Source organism: Gopherus evgoodei, chromosome 10 (assembly GCF_007399415.2).
Source record: "Gopherus evgoodei ecotype Sinaloan lineage chromosome 10, rGopEvg1_v1.p, whole genome shotgun sequence".
In the NCBI taxonomy this organism is placed as follows: domain Eukaryota; kingdom Metazoa; phylum Chordata; order Testudines; family Testudinidae; genus Gopherus; species Gopherus evgoodei.
Window position 1 is genome coordinate 77,572,966 of NC_044331.1, and position 20,532 is coordinate 77,593,497.

At 41.1% G+C, this 20,532-nt stretch overlaps 1 protein-coding gene across 1 annotated transcript; it reads left to right on the forward strand.

Annotated features, from left to right (window-relative positions):
• The first annotated feature begins 53 nt into the window (after window positions 1–53).
• On the forward strand, window positions 54–19,960 carry ARPC1A (actin related protein 2/3 complex subunit 1A). The gene is made up of 10 exons (XM_030577094.1): window positions 54–218; window positions 3,693–3,798; window positions 4,604–4,708; window positions 7,432–7,654; window positions 10,329–10,436; window positions 13,650–13,862; window positions 15,151–15,226; window positions 15,427–15,620; window positions 16,682–16,772; window positions 19,586–19,960. The coding sequence occupies exons 2-10, from the start codon at window positions 3,735–3,737 to the stop codon at window positions 19,622–19,624; spliced, it is 1,113 nt and encodes a 370-aa protein (XP_030432954.1). The 5' UTR covers window positions 54–218; window positions 3,693–3,734; the 3' UTR covers window positions 19,625–19,960.
• Window positions 19,961–20,532: the final 572 nt, after the last annotated feature.

The following is a 20,532-nucleotide window of genomic DNA, read 5'->3' on the forward strand; positions in this document are numbered from 1 at the left end:
GGCGGAGGGGCAGGAACCTCACCCCGCCCCGATTCTGTGCGCAGGCGCAGTGAGAGGAGCGGCTCCCGGCCCATGCGCAGACTCCGAAGCTGTTTCCTGGATCGCTTGTCAGTGCCGGGCCCCACCGGCCGCTCCCTCTCCCGCCGCCCGGAGCGGAGTCGCGTTGACTGACCAGAGTCCGCGAGTCCCGCTCCGCTGCCTCCTCCCCTCCCCCCCAGGTAAGTGGCGGGTCTGCGGCCAGGCGAGTCCCGCGTCCGCCTGGGGACCCCGGGCGCTTCGCCCCCCCCTCAGGGGGGCTCGGCCCTTCCTGGCCCCCTCCCCTCAGCGGGTGGGGGGTACCTGGGCCCCGCCCCCTTCCCTCACGCCGGGGGGGGGCGGGAACCCCTCCCCCATTCTCCGTGCTGCGGAGGGGGGTGTCCGGCTGTTCCTCAAACCTGGGGGGGGGGGGTGAGAGCAGCCCCTCACCGCCGCTGGGTGGGGCAGGGCACGGACCTGTTCCCGCGCCATCCCCGCACATCTGGGGCTGGTCCCGCCTTCCCCGTGGCGTGCGGGGCTAGCCCTGCCGCCCCCTCCCCACACATCTGGGGCCAGGGGTTCCAGAGCTCCGGGCACCTGTGCCGAGAGCAGCGGGAGGCGGCGGCGGCCCGCCAGAGCCCAGCTTGCTCAGAGCCCCCCCCCCAGTGTCTAGGGCGAACCCCGTGCCCTGGTAGTGACAGCCTGGGTCAGGGGCACGACCCTCGGAAACAGCGTCTGTTTATAATGCCTCCTGCATCCTGGGCCAGCAGCCCTGGCCCTGAGAGAGCAGTCCTGACCCATTTGGAGGGGGTGGCTGTCCCAGGAGGCAGCGAACTGCAGACACTTCCCTTGCAGATGTTGCAGATGATTTATATGATCTGAAAGGAGATCGATGGGTGCAAAAAAAATCCCTCTCTTTTTAGCACTATATCTGGATTTGTAGGCAGTATTCCTGCAATGTGTGTGTTGGGGATAGCCTTGTAACATATTTAACCTGTCTTGGTTAGGGAATGACCTTTCCTCACTCCATTATCTCACTCCCCTCCCCACCACCCCTGAAAAAGGAAGCTGATACTGTACAAAAAGATAAAATTCCCATCTTGGTTCCGGAAAGCAAGGATTATTACTCTGCAGTTGTAAATTAATTAGATACATTAGGCCAAGTACCTAGATTAAAAGGTTAACTAGGGTAATATATTTACTGTGAGGGATTCTCAGATTGGGCTGACAGGGAGGGTTGAAGATATTGGTGGTTGAAAACTGCACTAAATACCTATCAGTAACATCAAAGGGCTGACTTCACTAAAGTATGGATTAGTGTCTTTGTCCTGCAATGAGCTGTTTGGTGATTAGGAAGAGTTTTTTTTTGACTCTCTTAGAAAGGAATGTTAGGAAAAGGATAGTGTAGTTATCAAATGTGTGGGTGAGAGAGATTCATTTTTGAGAATGTCTGTCTGCAGCATTGCTCTATAGTGCTTAACTGGTCCTCCAAAACACAATACCATCACTTTATACAGGTGAAGGGAGATCTAATGTCCGTCTTATGAATACGATTCTTGCACTAGAGAAACCCAGTCATTTGGAAAGAATGGATGATACCTTCTATCTAGATTCTCTGAATGGGCATTTTAGATTAATACTGGATATGGGGGAATCTTTCTAAGGTGAACTAGAGCTGTTTTCATGTACGAGCATCTATTTTTGATACGAGCTTGCTGTTTAATCTGAAGCTTAGGAATAAAATCTGTGGACTAGATGTTATAAAGACAGGAATATGTCCCCAACATGTAGCGCATGCGTGGGAAAGTAGCAGGATTGTGTTAGAAATCGTGTTTTGAAATAACTATACTCTTTGGTTTTAGAAAATTTTCTACATTTTATTTCTGAAAGAGAGTAGAGAGGGCTGAGCCATCCTTGTTGGTGAACCAGCTCTTCAATTTTTCCTGTATATGGAAATTTACTGCCACTGACTGTTGGCGTGCACTAAAACAAGAAGATGATAAAAAGAAGTTGCAGATATTTTGCTTAGATTAACAAATGGAATCTCAGATCATGGCTGTCCCAGGTCAGAGATAATTCAAATCCCTTTTAATGAAGGAAACGATGTTGACATAACACTTTGGTAGGACTGGATAAAACCTCTCCAATAATAGTTTCCTTTGATTTACCAAAATATGGGTGTTAGAAGAACAAGCAATGAGGTGTCAGTTGAAAATTATATCACCTTGACCTTAGTTAAAAGTTTAAATACTGTTTTTCTCAAAATGCACTTTCAGAAGAAGTACACTGATATATAATTGTATTTGTTTCCCTAAGTGTAAGGTAACAACATGGAGGCAGTACTTATTTTTGGAGACTTTTTTAAAAACTTATTTGTGGTGTTGGAATGCTGTATCATTTGTTAAACTACTGTGACTCCATATGCTAAATTCAGTAAGGAGTTGCTCATCTTCCATTCACTCCTGAGTTTCTGTTGGGTTCTGTTCATTTCCTGTTTGCATCTGAATTCCTACCTTGCCTTGCAATCTCCACCCTCTGCTAACATGGCCATACTTGGGTATGTTGTAATTTCAGATTATAATGGGTGTGAGTGTTTTAGAATGACATCACTGTGGGTTGGTTTTTTTTTTTCCCTTTTACATGCATGTAGGAAAAAAGCTTTCTCCTGGACTATTATAAATTGATCCTTGGATATGAAATTTAGTAGGAATATGTGTGGGAATTGGCATACAAATTATATGTACTGAGCTGTATGTAGTTTGATGACTACAGGTGCTTTTAAACTGCTGCAGTGTTATCTTCCACCCATTTATGCTGCAGCGTCTTTATACTTTTGACAGCTGTGCATGTGGAGTGTATAAAGTCTCAGATTGTCCTGTATTATACAGTTGTGTGGTTAATCACTAATACAACTTCAGTTGCAGAATCCAATTATTTAGTTTTAATGCAGTTACAAATTATGGAATACAAGCTTTTTTAAAATAAATTGTGTATTTACAGATTAGAATATTTTATGCTGTCATTTTAGTGTTCAGTTTTCATGAAAAAAATCTGTAATCTAAAAATTTATAGCTAATTAGAACTAATTTCTTTTTGGGATTAATGAAGTGAATAATTTTATCACATAACAAATGTGTCAGTACACTGTAAGTTTCAGTGGAATGTGTGTGTTAATATTAAAATGACGCATTCAACTTTTAAAAAAAAATATTCCTGGAATCGTCTTAATGCTGCCATTGAGCCTTGATATTGCATTGGACTTTGATCCGTTTATTGAAATATCTATCTAAATAGCGAGAGCTTTTTTTAAAAAAAAACACCATTCTATAACACTGTAGAATTATTTAGGTTTGTTAGAAGACTTTTCATAAGTCAGGGAAAGCCTGTCTCGCTTTCACTTGTGAAGAAACGCTAAGAAGTGATAATTTGCTATTAGCTGTATTAAGAATGAGAAGTCAAAATAAGTCTGCATACCATGATGAATGGGTGCTTTGTAAATTCCTGAGATAGCAAAGCTAACCTTTATAGGCATCTATACTCTTGTTGAACTAGTTATGATGATGTGTAAATAAGCTATAGTATTTGGCTCAAGCAGCCCTAGTAAGTAACGTCTAAGACTGTAGCTTTCTGTAATTATCTAATTTAAAATGTTGATTTTCAACTCTTATTCCTTTCAGCTTTTTCACTGTTTAAAACACTAAAAATATCCTTTATTCAGAATGTCTCTACATCAGTTTTTATTAGAACCAATCACCTGCCATGCCTGGAACAGAGATCGTACTCGTAAGTACCATATTAACTATCTTTTCCCCTTCGATTGGTATTTTGTACATGCTGCAGAACCATATACTTGTAGAAAGATGACCCAGAACTTTGAAAAGGAGAAAACAATCCAGTCCAGCAACCATTACAGACAATATCAGACATCTAGTGTGCCTCACAGAGCGCTCCCCTAAAAACTACAAAACGTGCTGCAATAGTGATAGTCTTCAAAATTCCATACTAGGACATTGGCTATATGGGAAACTAGAGTCTTAGAAGTGTTTATCTGTGGTGCCCAAAAGCAAAAACTAGAGATTTAAGTGGGCGGCATCACTTCCACGACTTCCTGTTACCTTCACTCTTAAGCCTCTTTTCCAGGCCCCAAATCCAGCCTTTTTTTGTACCCTAGTTTCTCTCCACCCATTTTGGATTATAACCTTCAGAATCTATTTTCTTCTTTGGAGAATGTTGAATACTAAACATCATACAGTTCTAAAGTTCTTCACAGCTTCTCCAGATAAGAAACGCACTACAATGCATTCTGGACTTTGGGAATAAATCTTTTTAGTCCAGACTTTGCATTCTCAATGAGATTGTATCCACCTGTGTACACATTTTGAAATTGAAAAATGCAGACTTGATTTGGACAGAGATTCTGTTCTAAAGCTTTTGTCATAAGAAATCAGGGCTTTGGAGCTGTGCTCCGGCTCCGCTTCAGCTCCAGGCAAAAATCTGCAGCTCCATTGCCCTGGAGCTGCTCTGCGCTCCGCTCCAAAGCCCTGTAAAAAATAATCTCACATACTAATGGATTAATTCCCTTTGCCAGAGATTGCCATTAGCCCCAATAACCATGAAGTTCACATCTATAAGAAGAGTGGGAACCAGTGGGTAAAAGCTCATGAGCTGAAGGAACACAATGGACACATTACAGGTAAGTGAATCTGATAACATAGTTATAGAAAGTGATTCAACCTGCTTTTAAGAAGTAGTCTGACAAACAGTGAGAAATCTGGAAGTGATGAATAGATGATCCAGTCTTTTTATAGGTTGGCACTCTCACTTCATGGAGAGCTTTGCAGCATTTTTCTGGACCACATAAAGCAAATGTGGAGAAGCAAAGCATTGATTTCCAAACACTTTCATTGAGTAGCTACCATACTAAAGTTCAAGGCTGTAAAAAGTAGTAGTATCCTGTTCCTGTGACTTTTTAAAAAAAATCTTTAATGAGATAGCAAGAATATTTTTTTTCAACTTTTCAAATAAGTCAAATTTGTCGTGATTTTTCTCTGGTCGTACTTTGCATTCCTTTGCTAGTTTTAGTAAGCAAACTTCAGCAAGTATGTCTGACTCTGCTATACTGCTATGTGGCTTTTGATATCTATAGAGATATTTTCTTGGGATTAAACAAGCACTTTATGTTTAAGCAGACTGGCATTAGTTAATCTCTTCCTTTCTCTTTGATATGCTTGTAATACAGTGTGTCTTTGTGTAAAGAGCAGTGGGTTGCCGTTATAAACCCTGGTGATGGAACAGGGTCTTCAGACGTTTGTTTTACAAGGTAAAACATGCCAAGGAAGATAATGCAAAACAGTTTTACCAAAGGTCCTTTGTATTCTGGGGAAAGTTAGAGCTCATTTCTACAGCAAAGTCTTGGTTTTTGTGCCAGAATAGAAATTCTGCAGCAGCTGAGTTTAATTTTAAAAGTTAGGGTTTTAATTATAAAATTAATATAACAATACAGTATTATTTAAATATTAAATCCAGTTTATTTTAATTTTTGTTTGCATTTACAGTTTGTACTGTCTCATACTTCTGTGTTGACAATTCAGTTTTATATTAAAGTTTTCAGTGAGGGAAAACTAGACGTTGTGGGTTTTGGTGGCTGGATAGCAGGAAGTTAAGAATTTTGGCATCCAGGGAGATGTGGTAGAGGTTTACAGTGCTCACTTTTAGGTTACCGTGTTTTGGTTTCACAGTTAACACTCATTGGAGATAAATGGTACTGTTCACATCTGAGAGTTATTGTTTCAGGCTGTCTGCAGATTCAGGAAGACATACCACTGCATTGGTTTTACTCATTTTATATTTTAACACCTTCTTTGCAACCATAATGGCTAGAAACCTTTGCTAACTAAAGCTTAGATACTGATGCACAATTCTGGGGTAAATTCCACTTGTGTGAATTCTTGGAATTCATGGGTCTCTGGCTTTAATACAGAAGCTTAGTTAACATAATGTGCAGGATCCAAAATTAAAATATAGAAATGGTAAGATTGCCAAAACATGGGTCACCCAGGTATTGTCTAGAAAATGGGATTGTCCTGCATTAGCCTTTTAAACAAAGTTACTTGGGAAACTAGTTAAAATTAGCATTTGCCCTGTCCACCAGTATTGTGTGCTGATGTCAGTCCACCCTTGTACTGCAGGGTTTTATGGGAACTTCACCAAACTTTCCTGCGCCTCATTGGCAAGCACACAGCAGTTTGCACTCTTTCATGCTGACCTAACTGTTGAATGAACAAAAGACTTGTCATTCCCAAAGGTGTTGCTCAGCATTTTAGTTGCACCTGTTGCCACTAGCAACATTTAGGTGTTCATTACAGAAGTCAGTGTTGCGTACCACTGCCACTTGAGAATGCTGGGTGCTTTGCAGCTTTTAAAGCTTACCAAAGTCTTGACACTTGCAGTATTTTAACATTAAGAAACCTGGTTTTATAGTAGGCCAGAAATGAATTGTAGAATAAACATTGCATCTAAAAATATTAGGCATCAGATTCTGCCATATTTTTCTATTTTAATTCTATTTTTGTATCTTTCATGCTGGTTTTTTTTAATCAGCATGCTGGAGGAATTTTTTTTAGTACAAGCAGTGCTGGTAAGGAAGGTCTAAATATATTTTTGGGGCGGGGGAGACTAATGATAGCAGACTGACTCAAAAAGAAAGATGCTGAGTAAAAAGATAGGAAAACTCTGCTCTGAATATTTCCAGTTGTAAACATCCATCATTGCATAGGAAGGATGGAAAGCTGTGGCAAGCTTGTCAAAGGGATTTCTTAGACTATTTTTTTCTGACATCGCTTCTTTGAATTGATCCTGATTTATTTTTGGCTGATGGCACAGCTTAAGTAGGCATGACACAGATACAAATATTGTATTCCTACATTAAAAACTGATAGCTTTGTTCTTTCTAACATTTCTAAAAACTACTACTGTCTGAAGTTTTAGACCATGACCGTGTAGCTTGGCAGCAGCAAAGTAAACAAGTTTGCTTGAGGTTTGGGCGAAGTTTTGGAAGTACTGCTTGTTTAGCTATTAAGTAATAAGCCTCTTGCAGAAATCAGAGTTGGGATCCAGAAAAGGGGGTGGAGGAAGAGGGCGGTAGCCATTCTCCTAAAAGGGGGCGAGCTTTCAAAGCAGTCTTCCTTATCACACAGTCTATGTTCCAGTAAAATCTATCGGTAAGAGGGATTTGGCGAGGGAAGTCAGGAGTAGTAAAGGTTTGCAATGGTGATTGATTGAATGGTGGTGAAGACATCATTGGTATCTGTCTTCATGGCAAAGGGCAATAGCTGATGTCTCCGTTCTGGGTTGCTGTACAGTAAACAGGGATTCACAAGAAAGAAAATGTGATATTAATAGAAGGTCTAATTGCAGGTATTGATTGGGCTCCCAAGAGTGACCGCATTGTAACTTGCGGTGCAGACCGTAATGCCTACGTCTGGAGTCAGAAAGACGGCGTGTGGAAGCCAACTCTAGTGATTCTGAGAATTAATCGCGCAGCCACCTTTGTGAAGTGGTCTCCTTTGGAGAATAAATTTGCCGTAGGAAGTGGAGCTCGACTCATATCTGTGTGCTACTTTGAGTCTGAAAATGACTGGTGAGCAGTTTAAACTTGATGAATTCCATTAAGGCAAATCCATGAGGCAGTACTTTGTCTTGTTTCTGTATTCCATAGTGTATTTTAAAATGCAGTTAATGGACCATAAATGTGCTTTAATTGCTGAGTTTTTATCTTTTTTATTGAGGTTTTCTTAGAGTTGCAAAGCTGTAAAGGGTACATGTTATGCATGTGATTTAATCATGCAGTTCTCATTAATATTAATAGGTAGCTAAATCCTCGGACAGTGCCATGAAAATGTATTTCTAACACAGTAGAACCTCAGAGCTACGAACACCTCGCGAATGGAGTTGTTCGTAACTCCAAAATATTTGTAACTCTGAACAAAACATTATGGTTGTTCTTTTTAAAGCTTACAACAGAACATTGGTTTAATACGTCTTTGAAACTTTATTATGTAGAAGAAAAATGCTGCTTTTAACCATCTTAATTTAAATTAAACAAGCACAAAAACAGTTTCCTTACCTTGTCAAATCTTTTTTTAAACTTCCCTTTTTTTTAAGTAGTTTACATTTAACACAGTATTGTACTGTATTTGCTTTTTTTAATTTGTTTTTGCTGCTGACTGCATACTTCAAGTTCCAAATGAGGTGCGTGTTTGACTGGTCAGTTTGCAATTCTGGTGTTCGTAATTCTGAGGTTTTACTGTATGTCTATTTAGACCTTTATTTTCATACTCCACTACCTGATTTCTGGCAAGTTTAATTGATTTTCTCAAATATTTGGTGTTTTTACTTCTTCTACCTCTTTCGAAAGTGCCTGAATTTCTTTTATAACTAACCATTGCCTGGGACTTTGCTCATTTACCAAATAGGTTTTTTGGTGTAATAGTTTACTTGTTGTTGACACACAAACCATCTCTGTATTAATTCACCAAGATTCTGAAGTTGTTTGCATAAATATTGTATAGAGCTTCAGAAATCGAGCCCCATAACTCACAAATATGAAATAACATGAAATAAAATGGTCATGGTGCTGCTCAGGGTTGGCCCAGTTACCCGTCGTCATCATGGGGTGTAGGAAAGGTGTCGGCTAGATTTTGAGTGAATGGCACTGTGGCCTGGCGCAGAAAGGGGAACTGAACCCATGTGTTGAGCTACCACTGCAGGGTGATTGTGGGGGAGGCTCTCTATGCAAACGCACACCCACCGCCAGGTCCAACCCCTAGTATGGGTAAAACAAAATAACCTGAAAATCCCCAAAAAAGAAACTGTAAAAAATAAAAAGAATTTCACAGGTTTCTAGTCATATACTATCTGAAACAACCATTCAAAAGAAATATATTGCATAAGCAAAGAACTTACTTTAATAAATCTCTTCTGTTTGGTGTGTAAAGAAACAAGTGGTCTACCTGACACTCAGAATTGGAGTGGGTGACCATACTTGAATGTGACAGCATTAAGCAATGTATAACCATTAGCATTTCTGTGTCTCTTACAAGATCTGTGAGACACATGCTACTTTTCATTTTCATTTATATACTATGCCAAAGCCACAGCATTTGGGCAGGCCGGAAGATGTTGCATTTTAAGATAGATTTACAAACATGGACTGAATGGTACCTTGTCCTTATTTGCATAATCCTCCATGTTTAGAGAGGTTTTTTTCCTCAGTTACAAGCTAAGAACTTGCACCCAAGTCACAATATTTAGATGGAAAAAACTTTGTTTTGCTATTGCCGTTATCCGTGACTTAAATGCGGCATTTAATTGATCTGCATATTGTAACCTTCTGACTAACCTGTGAAAATTTCCATGCAATATGAGTTTATATAGCTTTCATAAATTTTAACCATAAAATATAAAGAACAGAAAAGTTATAAGATGCAGAAAACACTTTAAACCTGCAAAAAAAAAAAATGCACTCAGAATGTTGTACTAAGAAAATACTGCTCAACTCTGTTATGATTCAACAATGTTCTCTTGTTCTTGAGCATATAAAAGGGGAAATTTACTACATCAAAATCAAGTTAATGAGCTCAAGGTCAGAGTAGTGGTCAATTTGGTATATTAAAGTGTTTCCAAAAATTGATTTCAAAAGGGCATAGGACCCAAATGTGTATCTGCTCAGAATAGTAGCTTTTTTATTTTAATTGTTGATGCCTGGCTGACAGAGCTCACAGCCACTTGAAATTCATGAATTATATTGGAGGTTTTGCAGTCATCAGTATTTTCTTAAATGAATTTACAAAATCTCGACTAGATGGAGTAAGGTAGAAGAAAGGAGCAAAAAGAGAATAATTAGTTGAACTCTTCTCTAAAAAGTTCAGCTGGTCTGTCTCAAAAACCTACATAGTGCTATCTGAAAAGTAAAGAGAATACACATATCTGATAGAATTCAGGTATATATTACAAGTGTTGCATTTTAATGTACTCACTGTGGAGTAATAGAGGGCTGGAGTTCCATGTTGTCTAGAACCATTTCTTGGCTGGTGAGAATTTAGGGGCTGATTTAACAGTAATGATGATCAAATGGGCCATGTGTATTTCAGTCTCCTCTTCCTTGTACACATCAGTTCTGTTGCAAAGTTGGAATGTTTCCAGTCACTTGCACTGAGATTTGATGCACTGGAGTCACATACTGCAGGATATTTGGTGCTTTACTGGTAAGCAAATGGTTCCCAATAAATAAGTTTTATTTTCTGTTGTTTTAGGTGGGTGAGCAAACACATTAAAAAGCCCATTCGCTCCACTGTCTTAAGTCTGGACTGGCATCCCAATAATGTCTTGCTGGCTGCAGGATCCTGTGACTTCAAATGCAGGTGAGAGTAAATAAAGCATTTGCAAGTTGATTTGAGTTACTGATTTAAATCAGTAAGTATGTGCTAATCCTGCGTACACTGTCAAAATAGCAACCTGTCACGTACTAGTGTATTTATTTAGAAAAATAAAATATATAGCCTTGAAAGACCATTGAATCTGTGCCACTACACATGTACACAGGGCTTTAGATTTTTAATATGTGTCCCCTAAAAAGTCAGTGTTACTTTCATAAATCAGTGTTTGCTTACTTATACTGCATCAGCTGTGCAGGTACCTGATGGTCAGCTCCATGCTGCTCCTAATATGAAATCAAAGCCTGTCAAGCACCATCTTTTATCTGAAACAGACCTTTGGCCATTGTTAGCATGAGGTTGGAAGACTTGGCAGCCGCTTAGTGCAGATAGATCCCTGCCACCTGCACAGCATCCCATTAAAGTCATGGGATGCAGTGCACAGGTCCATCCGTGTGTCTCAGCTTGCAGGATCTGGGCCCTGATAGGTAATTTTCTACATGGTGATTTCACCATATTCTTTTTTATTATTATTTTAAACACTTTTACTTTGCACAATAGTGAGAATTTCCCTTCCTTCTGCTACAGGGGAAATATTCAGGCTTAAAAATAAAGTCTGTGTATTCAAAATGACTACTAGAATAAATGCTAGGCCCAAACATTACATTCCCTAGTCTAAAATGAAGTGTAAATCTGAAGTTTAGAGCCTTTGGTCATTTGATATCTCATGGCACTTTTCACATGAGGAGGGGTGTTCTGACCAAATCCCAGTTCGTTTAAATTGGATATGGTATACCTCTTCACTTCCTGCCCTAAACAGTTGACTTTTGTAAAGTGTTTTCACCCCTCCAGAAGAGACTGCATGTGAGTTGTGTGTGAAAGGTTCCTTCCGTATATGTAATTAAAGCACTTTGCGACCCTATGAGATGAAAGGTGCTATTTAAATGTGAATTGTTTTTTTATATTAATGTCAGTTTCCTTGGATTTGTAACTTTTTTGTCCTGGTATTTTTTTTCTAACACCTCTTAAGTGGAGAGGATCTCATGCAAGGTTTTTCTTTCGACTTCTCCTGAGAAGCTGTAACTGATTACCTTGTAATGCCTTCTTGTGTCTAAACATCCCTTATTGAAAAATCTTATTGAAGATATGAGTAGGCAAGAAATTACCAAACATAGGTTGAATCAACTTCCCAGGATTTCCTTAGAACAGAACAATGATTCATGGAAGATTAATATTATTGTTTCATGTACTTCCTGCTGGAAAACTTGTTCTGCCTTGCATTTTGTTCCTCTGGAAATGGTCCATTCTGAAATGTGTATCTTTCTATTAAAATAATTAGGAGGCATTTATTATTTAAAGTTTGCATTGCAGGATGGGCCATTTAATACCAGTTACAGTTCTGATCAGAGAGAGGAACAGGTCTTTATGTTGGTGCATCAGAGGAAGAAGTGTCCATCTCAATTCACATTTCCAGGTCTCAGACTTTTATTGCCTGCGAATAACCTATTTCTGAATGTTAGGAGAACTGTCTTGCTCTGCTGAAGGTGAATACAGATCTCTGGGATTCTGTTTCCAGGCGAATGTTCAGTTATATACTAGAGTTATAAAGACGACTGGGCTTTTATCACGTCTGCACTGAGAACTGGTTCTGAAAAGTTATTAAATGGCCAAAATTAGTAGTAGCTAGCAGTACATCACTTCAGCAAGCAGGAGACATGCTGATAAAAATCCAGGGCAAAAGGTGCTGCTGATTGATAGTTATTTAATAGGATTTAAGATGGCTGGCCTTGATAATCCATAGGGCCTCTTCCTTTCACTTTATCTCTCTCTTAGAGTATAGCTATGAGCACTATGTAGGGGCGTTTTTTATACTGTAGCTGGAGCAGTGTCACTGGAAATAAAGGCCATATTCTAGTGCTCTTTGAACGTGGAGGCTTTCAAGCGTAGAGATGGCTTTAGTTCTAAAACTGAATGGTTCAGAAAGAAATCTCAGCAAATGAAAGGCTTTCTTCAATCGTCAGTCACCTCCGAGTCTTCTTGCTACTTGGGACTGCTTTATTCTTGCCTTGTATCAAAAACTCTGCTGCTTTTAACATATGATGTCCTATTTCCGTATATTAAGTGAGCTGTCCTTCTAGATTCTTGTAAAGGGCTCTTAAATTTAAACCTGCCAACAACACACAGTCCTTTCGCCAACTTCTGTTTTAAACTGACAAGGCTGATTGAACTCATGTTTACAATTTAGAATTCTCTGGTAGCCATATTAACATAGCTGCACTTAAGGCCTCTTTTCTGTTCTATATTTGTTGGCTTTACTGAAGACGTGTGTGTTCTTCAAAGCATATGTTGAACAATATGGCACACACATGCAGAGGTGAAAAAATATTACCACAACCTCACTTTTAAAAAAAAAAAAAAAATTCCTCTTCATTTTTGACCTTGAGCATGATTGTTTGATCACGGCTATTGTTATACTGAAATGTTTCATTATTTGTGCTATGGTGTGGTTCAAATAGAAGAACTCTGCTACTGTTAATCCTATGCCTGTGACATCATAATAACTTCCATGGTAGCAGTTATGGATGCCATATTGTGCCATTGTGCCACCCTTGAATCTCACAAAAGGAACCTATGATTATAGGGGGAGACTTTTTATTTAACACATTTTGATAAATAGCAGTGCTGGGAAAAGAGATGCAGAAAAATAGTGACCGTTTAATATGTTTTGATGCACTCTTCCAGCAGTTAGTCCAAATGTGACAGTCTCTCTTACCCATTCTCTAGATTGAGATTTGGAATCTTTATAAGTATGTGTGTTAGCTAGCTGTTACATATTGCACTTCTCAGATTCTCTCCGAACTTTGATTGTCAGGGTTGTTAGTGCTGTGAAAGGAAGAAACAAAAATCTTAATGCAAGAGAGAATTTAAACATTTCCATAGCCAGCCTCTGGCAAAAAGGAAAGAGACAGAAGGTTGCATTTGCAAGAAGGCGGCTGTGTACATTTTATGCATAATACTGCTGAGTGCTGATGTTTTCCCACAGCACACAGAAGTCTGCTGTCAAAGGAGGCTCAAAAAATGGCACCTTAGCATGACACAATTAATGTAGCGTCTGTCCTGGTGACTCTAACATGAGATTTTTATACAGTTACAATGTCTGGTTTTCTTTCCATTATCATTTTGGTGTTTTTTTATTTGCAGAGTGTTTTCTGCTTACATTAAGGAAGTGGATGAAAAGCCAGCCAGCACTCCATGGGGCTCAAAAATGCCCTTTGGGCAGCTGATGTCAGAGTTTGGTGGTCCTGGAAGTGGCGGATGGGTGCACAGCGTCAGTTTTTCTGCCAGTGGTAACCGTCTAGCCTGGGTCAGCCATGATAGTACTGTGTCAGTTGCTGATGCCTCAAAAAATATGATGTAAGTATTTTCTTTTTGGTATTTCCAGAAGTGTTGTGTCCAGCTCTGTCAGTTATGCCTTGGGGTACAAGCAATCCATTTAAAGTTTAGAAGACTTGTGTCTCTGACGTCTGTTCAGGTTGGCTCTTGGGAATTTTGGATAAATAAAATCAGTCTGGAGTAAATGAATGGTTTTTGACAGAACCATTTTGTTTTTTAAACTAACAGTGTGTTTTGTTCTGCTATTAGGAAACTACATTCTCCTGTGAAATAGCTATAGGAGACTTTTGTGAGAGCATGTCCAGTTCTTTTACATCTAGTCCCCAATTTGATAATGTTAACTAGGGACTGGAGAATAAACTGTTTATTTCATGAAATCTCAATTCCACACCTGTCCTCTTCACTATCTTACCTGTTGCAATGTTTTAAATTATATCCTTCAACCATGGTAGAAATATTTCACTACTCTCCTATAGTCCCCCTACCTCTCTTTTCTTGGGAATGGAGAGAGGTGATGTTGTTCCAGGGATGTGGGGAGAGGAGAGGGCCCTCTGAGCACAGCTGTGTTTAATTGTGACACACACAGATCTGGGGAGAAATGCAGAATGTATACTTAACTAGAGAGATCATTAAATAATACAGATGATCTAGGGCCATCTTTGAAATCCTGTTCTGTTCATTAATTTCCTTGATATTGTTGTAATAACTTGAATGATAAGATCATTTAATATTGATATAAATGCCCAGCTATTGTGTCTTAAAAGGATGCAGCCAAGTACTTTAAGTACTGGAGTGTTTTACATTATTTTTGTAACCTTATAGAGACCTATCTTTTTGTCTTACCAAGCAGAAAAGGCCCAAATTGGTAAATATCAGTATTGCTGGAATGTGTAATCTTTTTAAATGTGTGTCACCACTTGTGTACAGAATGCTGTATAAGATCAGCATATTGCCAGGAATACTTTTCTGGTTAGTGTCTCCCTCTACTGCCTGCTCAGCAGCCCAGTATAAGATATTGTAGGATTTTTATAAACATTGACTACTGTCTCTTCCTTAATTTCTTGGGGACATGGCACAGGATTTAAAAGAAAAATAGATTTCACAGGGCATTTGCACTAAGCTATAATTACTTTCATGTAAGTCACAATCTACTTGGGTCACTTGAAGGCACCATATTATAGTAATTGGGCTATACTAGCTTTTGTACTAGTAGCGCTGTCTGAGAATGGGCTCTTTTGTCATATTCTGTTGAAACAAAAGATAAGAGGTTTCAGTGAGGCCTTTCTTTAACAATTGTTCTTGTGTTTAGGGTTTCACAACTGAAAACAGAGTACCTCCCATTCCTGAGTGTGTCATTTGTCTCTGAGAACAGCGTTGTGGCAGCTGTAAGTGTCCCTTCTTTCCCCATGTAGAATGTTGTAGTTCTTCAGTGAGAGGATAACGCACACACTGTGAAGTTAGTCAGTAATAGAATATCTCTTCAGAAGCACCAGCAGGCGCTGTTCTGCAGCCAAGTGAGGTATAAAAAGCAAAGGTGCTGCTCCTAATTAGCTAATTTTTTTGCCTTAATGATGTCTTGTTGCAGGGCCATGATTGCTGCCCAATGCTCTTTAACTGTGATGACCGTGGCTCGCTGACCTTCATTTCCAAACTAGACATTCCAAAGCAGAGCATCCAGCGCAATATTTCCGCCATGGAACGATTCCGCAACATGGACAAGAGAGCCACTACAGAGGATCGTAACACTGCTTTGGAGACACTACATCAGAACAGCATCACGTGAGTGCCACCATGCTCAGGACATGTGACAAGGAGAGCTCCCTTGCACCTTACATATTGCAGGACATATCGGAGACTTCAACCTTGGATTTGCAATATCAGAAAACTTACCCTTTCACTGATAGTTGCTTATTCATGGTGTTTCATAGAAAGGCAAGAATGCCTGGCCCCAGGGACCTAGCCAATGTTGCAATTTTGTGCATAGATGTTAGCTATTGGAAAGGGAGACATGGAATTCCTTCCTGACCCCTTGTCTGAGACCCTGAATAAAGAGATTTAATTGCTCCAATTTTGTTTGGAACTTCATAAAAGATAATCATTAACATTGATAGTTACAGATGTGTAACTCCCTTTGCTTCTGGGTAAAGTCGTATTTAATGTGTTCCATAATTCAGACCTGAACAGACACTGTGTAACTAGGACTTGATGCTGTAAGTGGGACCAGGGACACTTACCAAAGCCACTACATCCAGTGAGCCGAATTCACCTGAAAAACTAATTCTCCTTTCACCCTCACATTTAAAAACTTCTTTCAGTATTTATTACTGTTCTGGAATGAGTGAATACAAGTTAATCATGTGAGATGTTCCTCTCTTTGCCCCAGTACTCCATGTGCACAAGATACACTAACACTTCTAAAGTAAAGTTGGTGCCTCTTTAAATTAGAAGCTTTTTATAATAGTGCTGGATGACCTTCCTTACCTGCCTTGGAGGCTGCCTCCCAAGTTCTTACATTGACAGAACCACTTCACCATTCTTACTCCTTGAAGATGCATGAGGTGGGGTTGTTTTGAAATCTTTACTCCATAGCACAGCTAATGAAAGATGGAAGGGTTTCAAGCAGACCCCCCTTTGTCAAGTGGCATGATGAAAATCAGGTAGAAGATACAAATTACAAGCATATCATTCTGTCTTCCTTTGGGAGAATAGGGATTGAACCTTCCGGAGTTCTTACAAAGCCAGTAATATCCAGTGCTTTAAAGTCTACTCAACCATGTCTCCACTACTTGTGGCTCTCTGGTATTCTTAGCTCTCTTACAGCTGTCACTCTCTGTTTTCAGCCAAGTGTCTATTTATGAGGTAGACAAGCGAGATTGTGGCAAGTTCTGCACCACTGGCATTGATGGAGCAATGACCATCTGGGATTTCAAGGTATGCATTTACTGCTTTGCTTATGAGTAAGGCTATGATAGTGTCATAGAAGTCACAGAATCTGTGACTTCCAGAGACATCCGTGACATTTTCTGCTTCAGCCCCTGGGCTGCAAGGCTGGAGCTGTCAGCCAGAGGGCCCTAGAGATCTCAGTTGTGGGGCCACCGCAGCTAGCAACCATCGCGCAGGTGCAGACACTCCCCCCCCCCCCCCCGCCGCCGCCGCCAGTGTTCCCTCTAATTTTTCCCACCCATGTGTGGAGAATTTTGTCGTGTCACATAACAAAATTCATGTGGTGGGGTGGGGCCAAGAGGTTTGGAGTGTGGGAGGAGGCTCAGGGCTAGGGTAGAGGGTTGGGGTGCAGGGGTGTGAGGGCTCCAGCTGGGGGTGTGGGCTCTGGGGTGAGGCCAGGGAGAAGGGGCTCAGGGCTGGTGCAGGGGGTGTGTGCTCTGGGGATGTGGGCTCTGGGATGAGGCAGAAGGTTGGGTGCAGGGAGTGAGGGCTCTGGGATGGGGCTGGGGATTATGGGTTTGGGGTGCAGGAGGGTGCTCTGGAGCTGTGGCAGGGAGAGAGGACTCCATCCCCCACCCAGCCCAGGTGCTGCTCGGGGGGAGGGAGAAGAGGCACCTCTCCCCACCACGGGAGCTCTGGGGCTGCAGGATAGGCGCCCCAGCCCCTGTGGGGAGGACCACCCCAGCCATGCCTGCATCTGGGCAGCTCTGACTGTAGCTGGGCCTGGGCCACGCCCCGGGGGCCAATCTGGGCCGCTCCAGCTGCGTACCCTGGTAGGACCAGGCACCCCAGCCCTGGCAGGTCCGGACCACAGGTTGAGTTGGGGCCAGGGAGGGGTGCCCCAGCAGGTCCCAGGGCAGGTTCCCTGAGCACCTGCGCGGCGCTAAGTAGTCTGTTGCACAGCCGCACAACTTACAGGCAACTTAGGCCCCTGCAGCTCCCAGCTGCTGGGCTGGAGCTCCAAGCCACTGTGGGGGGCCCCGGAGTTTGTAGCCGCTGCAGGCCCTGGAGTTCCGAGCTGCGGCGAGGGCCTCCTCAGCTGCCAATGGGAGATCCCATCTGTGAAGGGCAGCCCCTGGTGCTCCCAGCCACTGCAGGTGGCAGGGGACCTGGAGTTCTGAGCAGCAGCTGGGGGCCCCACAGCTCCCAGCCGCCAGTCCTCGAGCTCCAGCCTCCGCAGGCAGCAGAGACACTGCAGCTCCCAGCTGCTCTGAGGAGCAGCAGTGGGTGCTGGCTCCCCCATTCCCCATTTTGTCACAGCTCTTTTTAGTAAAAGTCAGGGACAGGTCACGGACTTCTGTGAATTTTTGTTTATTGCCCATCACCTGTCCCTGATTTTTACTAAGAATAACCGTGACAGGATCTTAGCCTGACTTGTGAACTATCTGATTTGTTAATCTCTGGGCATCAGAACCTGGGATTCAGCCCTAATGTAAATTGTATTAGCATTAGGGAATCTAGACTCTGAATAGTTAGGACTCTTAGTGAACTCTTTAGAGAGGACAGATCCAAGACTCAACATAATCACAGATGTATTTGCTTAGCAGATGGTACTAATCCAGACTAATTTTTTTATGGGATCACTCAGGGCCCTGTAGGAATCTTGTTAATCCTCTTCTTCCTTCTCCAATCCCCTTCTTTTTTTTTTTTTTTTTAGCCACAACCATGCTGGCTCAGGAGACCAGAATAATTACTGGAGCAATGAGGTCTACAAAGGTATTTAGGCTTATAACTTCCATTGAAATCAGTGGAAGTTAGGAGCCTGAATACCTTTGTGCATCTGGGCCATTGTTATCTTTCTCCATCCGCTAGGGACTGAACTTACTGTCTTGGCAGAACCCAGGCTCTTCAGAGACTTTCTTGACTTTTTTTTTTTTTAAAGTAGCAAAAACGTGTCTAAAGTGAGGTCCAAAATGCATGGAAGCTCAAACAAAAAGCCTAAATGGATTTAAATGTTTAAATGATTCTAGGCTGTCTTTTTACTAGATTCATCTTGATATCAAAACAGACTAGGTCATTCACCCTGCAAACTAGGATTCATAGTTTAAAATTCCAACAAAAGACCTCACAGACTACTGCTTGACACTCCTATGGCAGGGTGCCCTACTTGGTGCTTTAAAAAAACCCAACCATAATTGGGATATATCTAGGATCTAAGGATCCATCTTTATGAAAGCGTAAGTATGCCCTATTCTGTACGCAAAGTCTCTCAGAATTTCCTCCAGACCAGATTGCATGTGTTGCTGCACATTGGCCAGCAGGTGTCTCTGTAGATCTCCGACTCTTCTGTTGTGCTCTGGAATACTGTAGAACCTCAGAGCTCGAACACCTCAGGAATGCAGGTTGTTTGTAATTCTGAACAAAACGTTAGCTGTTCTTTCAAACATTTACAACTGAACATGAACTCAATACGGCTTTAAACTTTACGATGCAGAAGTGTTCCCTTTATTTTTTTAGTAGCTTGTTTAACACAGTGCTGCACTGTAGTTGCTTCTTTATTTTATTTTTTTCATCTCTGCTGCTGCCTGATTGTGTACTTCTGGTTCCGAATGAGGTGTGTGGTTGACCAGTCAGTTTGTAACTCTGAGGTTCTACTGTACACAATTTTTGCAAGAGAACTGTTGGTTGCTTTATAATCTGGTAGCATGTACTAGCCCCAACCAGTGTTGAGGCCAAGTTAGAGGGCTGGACCTGTCTCATGTTTCATCTGTTTTGTTCTATCACTTAGTTTTGCTGTAGGGGTTCACTATGTTCAATACAAGATACTGTAGTAGTTACTGATAAATGTTTTCTCTCTCAAGACCTTAGAGTCTTCTATCCAAGGTCTACGAATCATGTAAAGATGGATCTCCATTATCTAGCATGACAGACTGCTTGACAGCATGCAGCTCCAGCATCCACACAGACCTGAAAAGGGACGAGTAAGCTGGATCATTTGGAAGCACTGAGAAGATATGGCTTGGCAGATTTTCTTTTAAATACATACTTGGTGAAATGTGTTGGTTTCAAAATCAGTTGTGATTGTCTCTCTTTCGTTTTGATTGGTTGTTTCATTCCATTCTTTACCAAAGCTGCTCCGTTAGTAGTATATTGCAGGAAGTTATGGATCACTAACTTAAAAGGGGAATTTTATGTAAATTGTCTGCTAGAAATAAAAGATACAGAATGTGTTTGTAGTTTGATTCCTTGTTAATGATGATCTAATCAATAGTGAATGCGTGGGAAAGGAAAAAACCTTTAGTGTGTCCTTCTATATCAAGAGGAGGAAGTTCATCTTCTCAGCTAAAAGCTCTTTACAATCTCAAGAGTGAGGGTAAATCCAACCAGGCTTCTTCTGAAGGAAGAGCCTGGTCATGGAAAGCTGTAATGCTGAGGGAGACTTGTCTCAATGATTATTTCCAGAGTGATTAGTCCTGTCTGCTTTAGCAGCTAACAGACTAATAGTAGCAAATTAAAACTGAAAGTGGTCTCATTATCAGCTCATACATGGTTCGCTAAAGGCAAATTAAATGACCAGGATTATCTGTAATGCTTTGAGGCTTGCACGAAGCACCTCCTCAAATAGCATTAGCTCAAAGTATCTATGATATGGGATGGACGCTACATACTGGAATTAAAGCATAATTAATACTGAGCTAGAGTCTAGTAGGACCAGTGAGACAATGACCTTCTAGGCATGGTGTATAAAATTCTACTTTATTATGACTGCTGGAGGAGTGCAGCTTGTTTAGCAGCACAGAGAGCACGG

Bases quoted from the DNA above. Each gene is read 5' to 3' on its own strand.
- ARPC1A (XM_030577094.1), top strand. From the start codon at position 3,735: ATGTCTCTACATCAGTTTTTATTAGAACCAATCACCTGCCATGCCTGG. The intron at 15,227-15,426 runs GTAAGTGTCCCT...GTCTTGTTGCAG, and splicing joins AGAACAGCGTTGTGGCAGCT to GGCCATGATTGCTGCCCAAT. The intron at 16,773-19,585 runs GTATGCATTTAC...TTCTCTCTCAAG, and splicing joins TGACCATCTGGGATTTCAAG to ACCTTAGAGTCTTCTATCCA.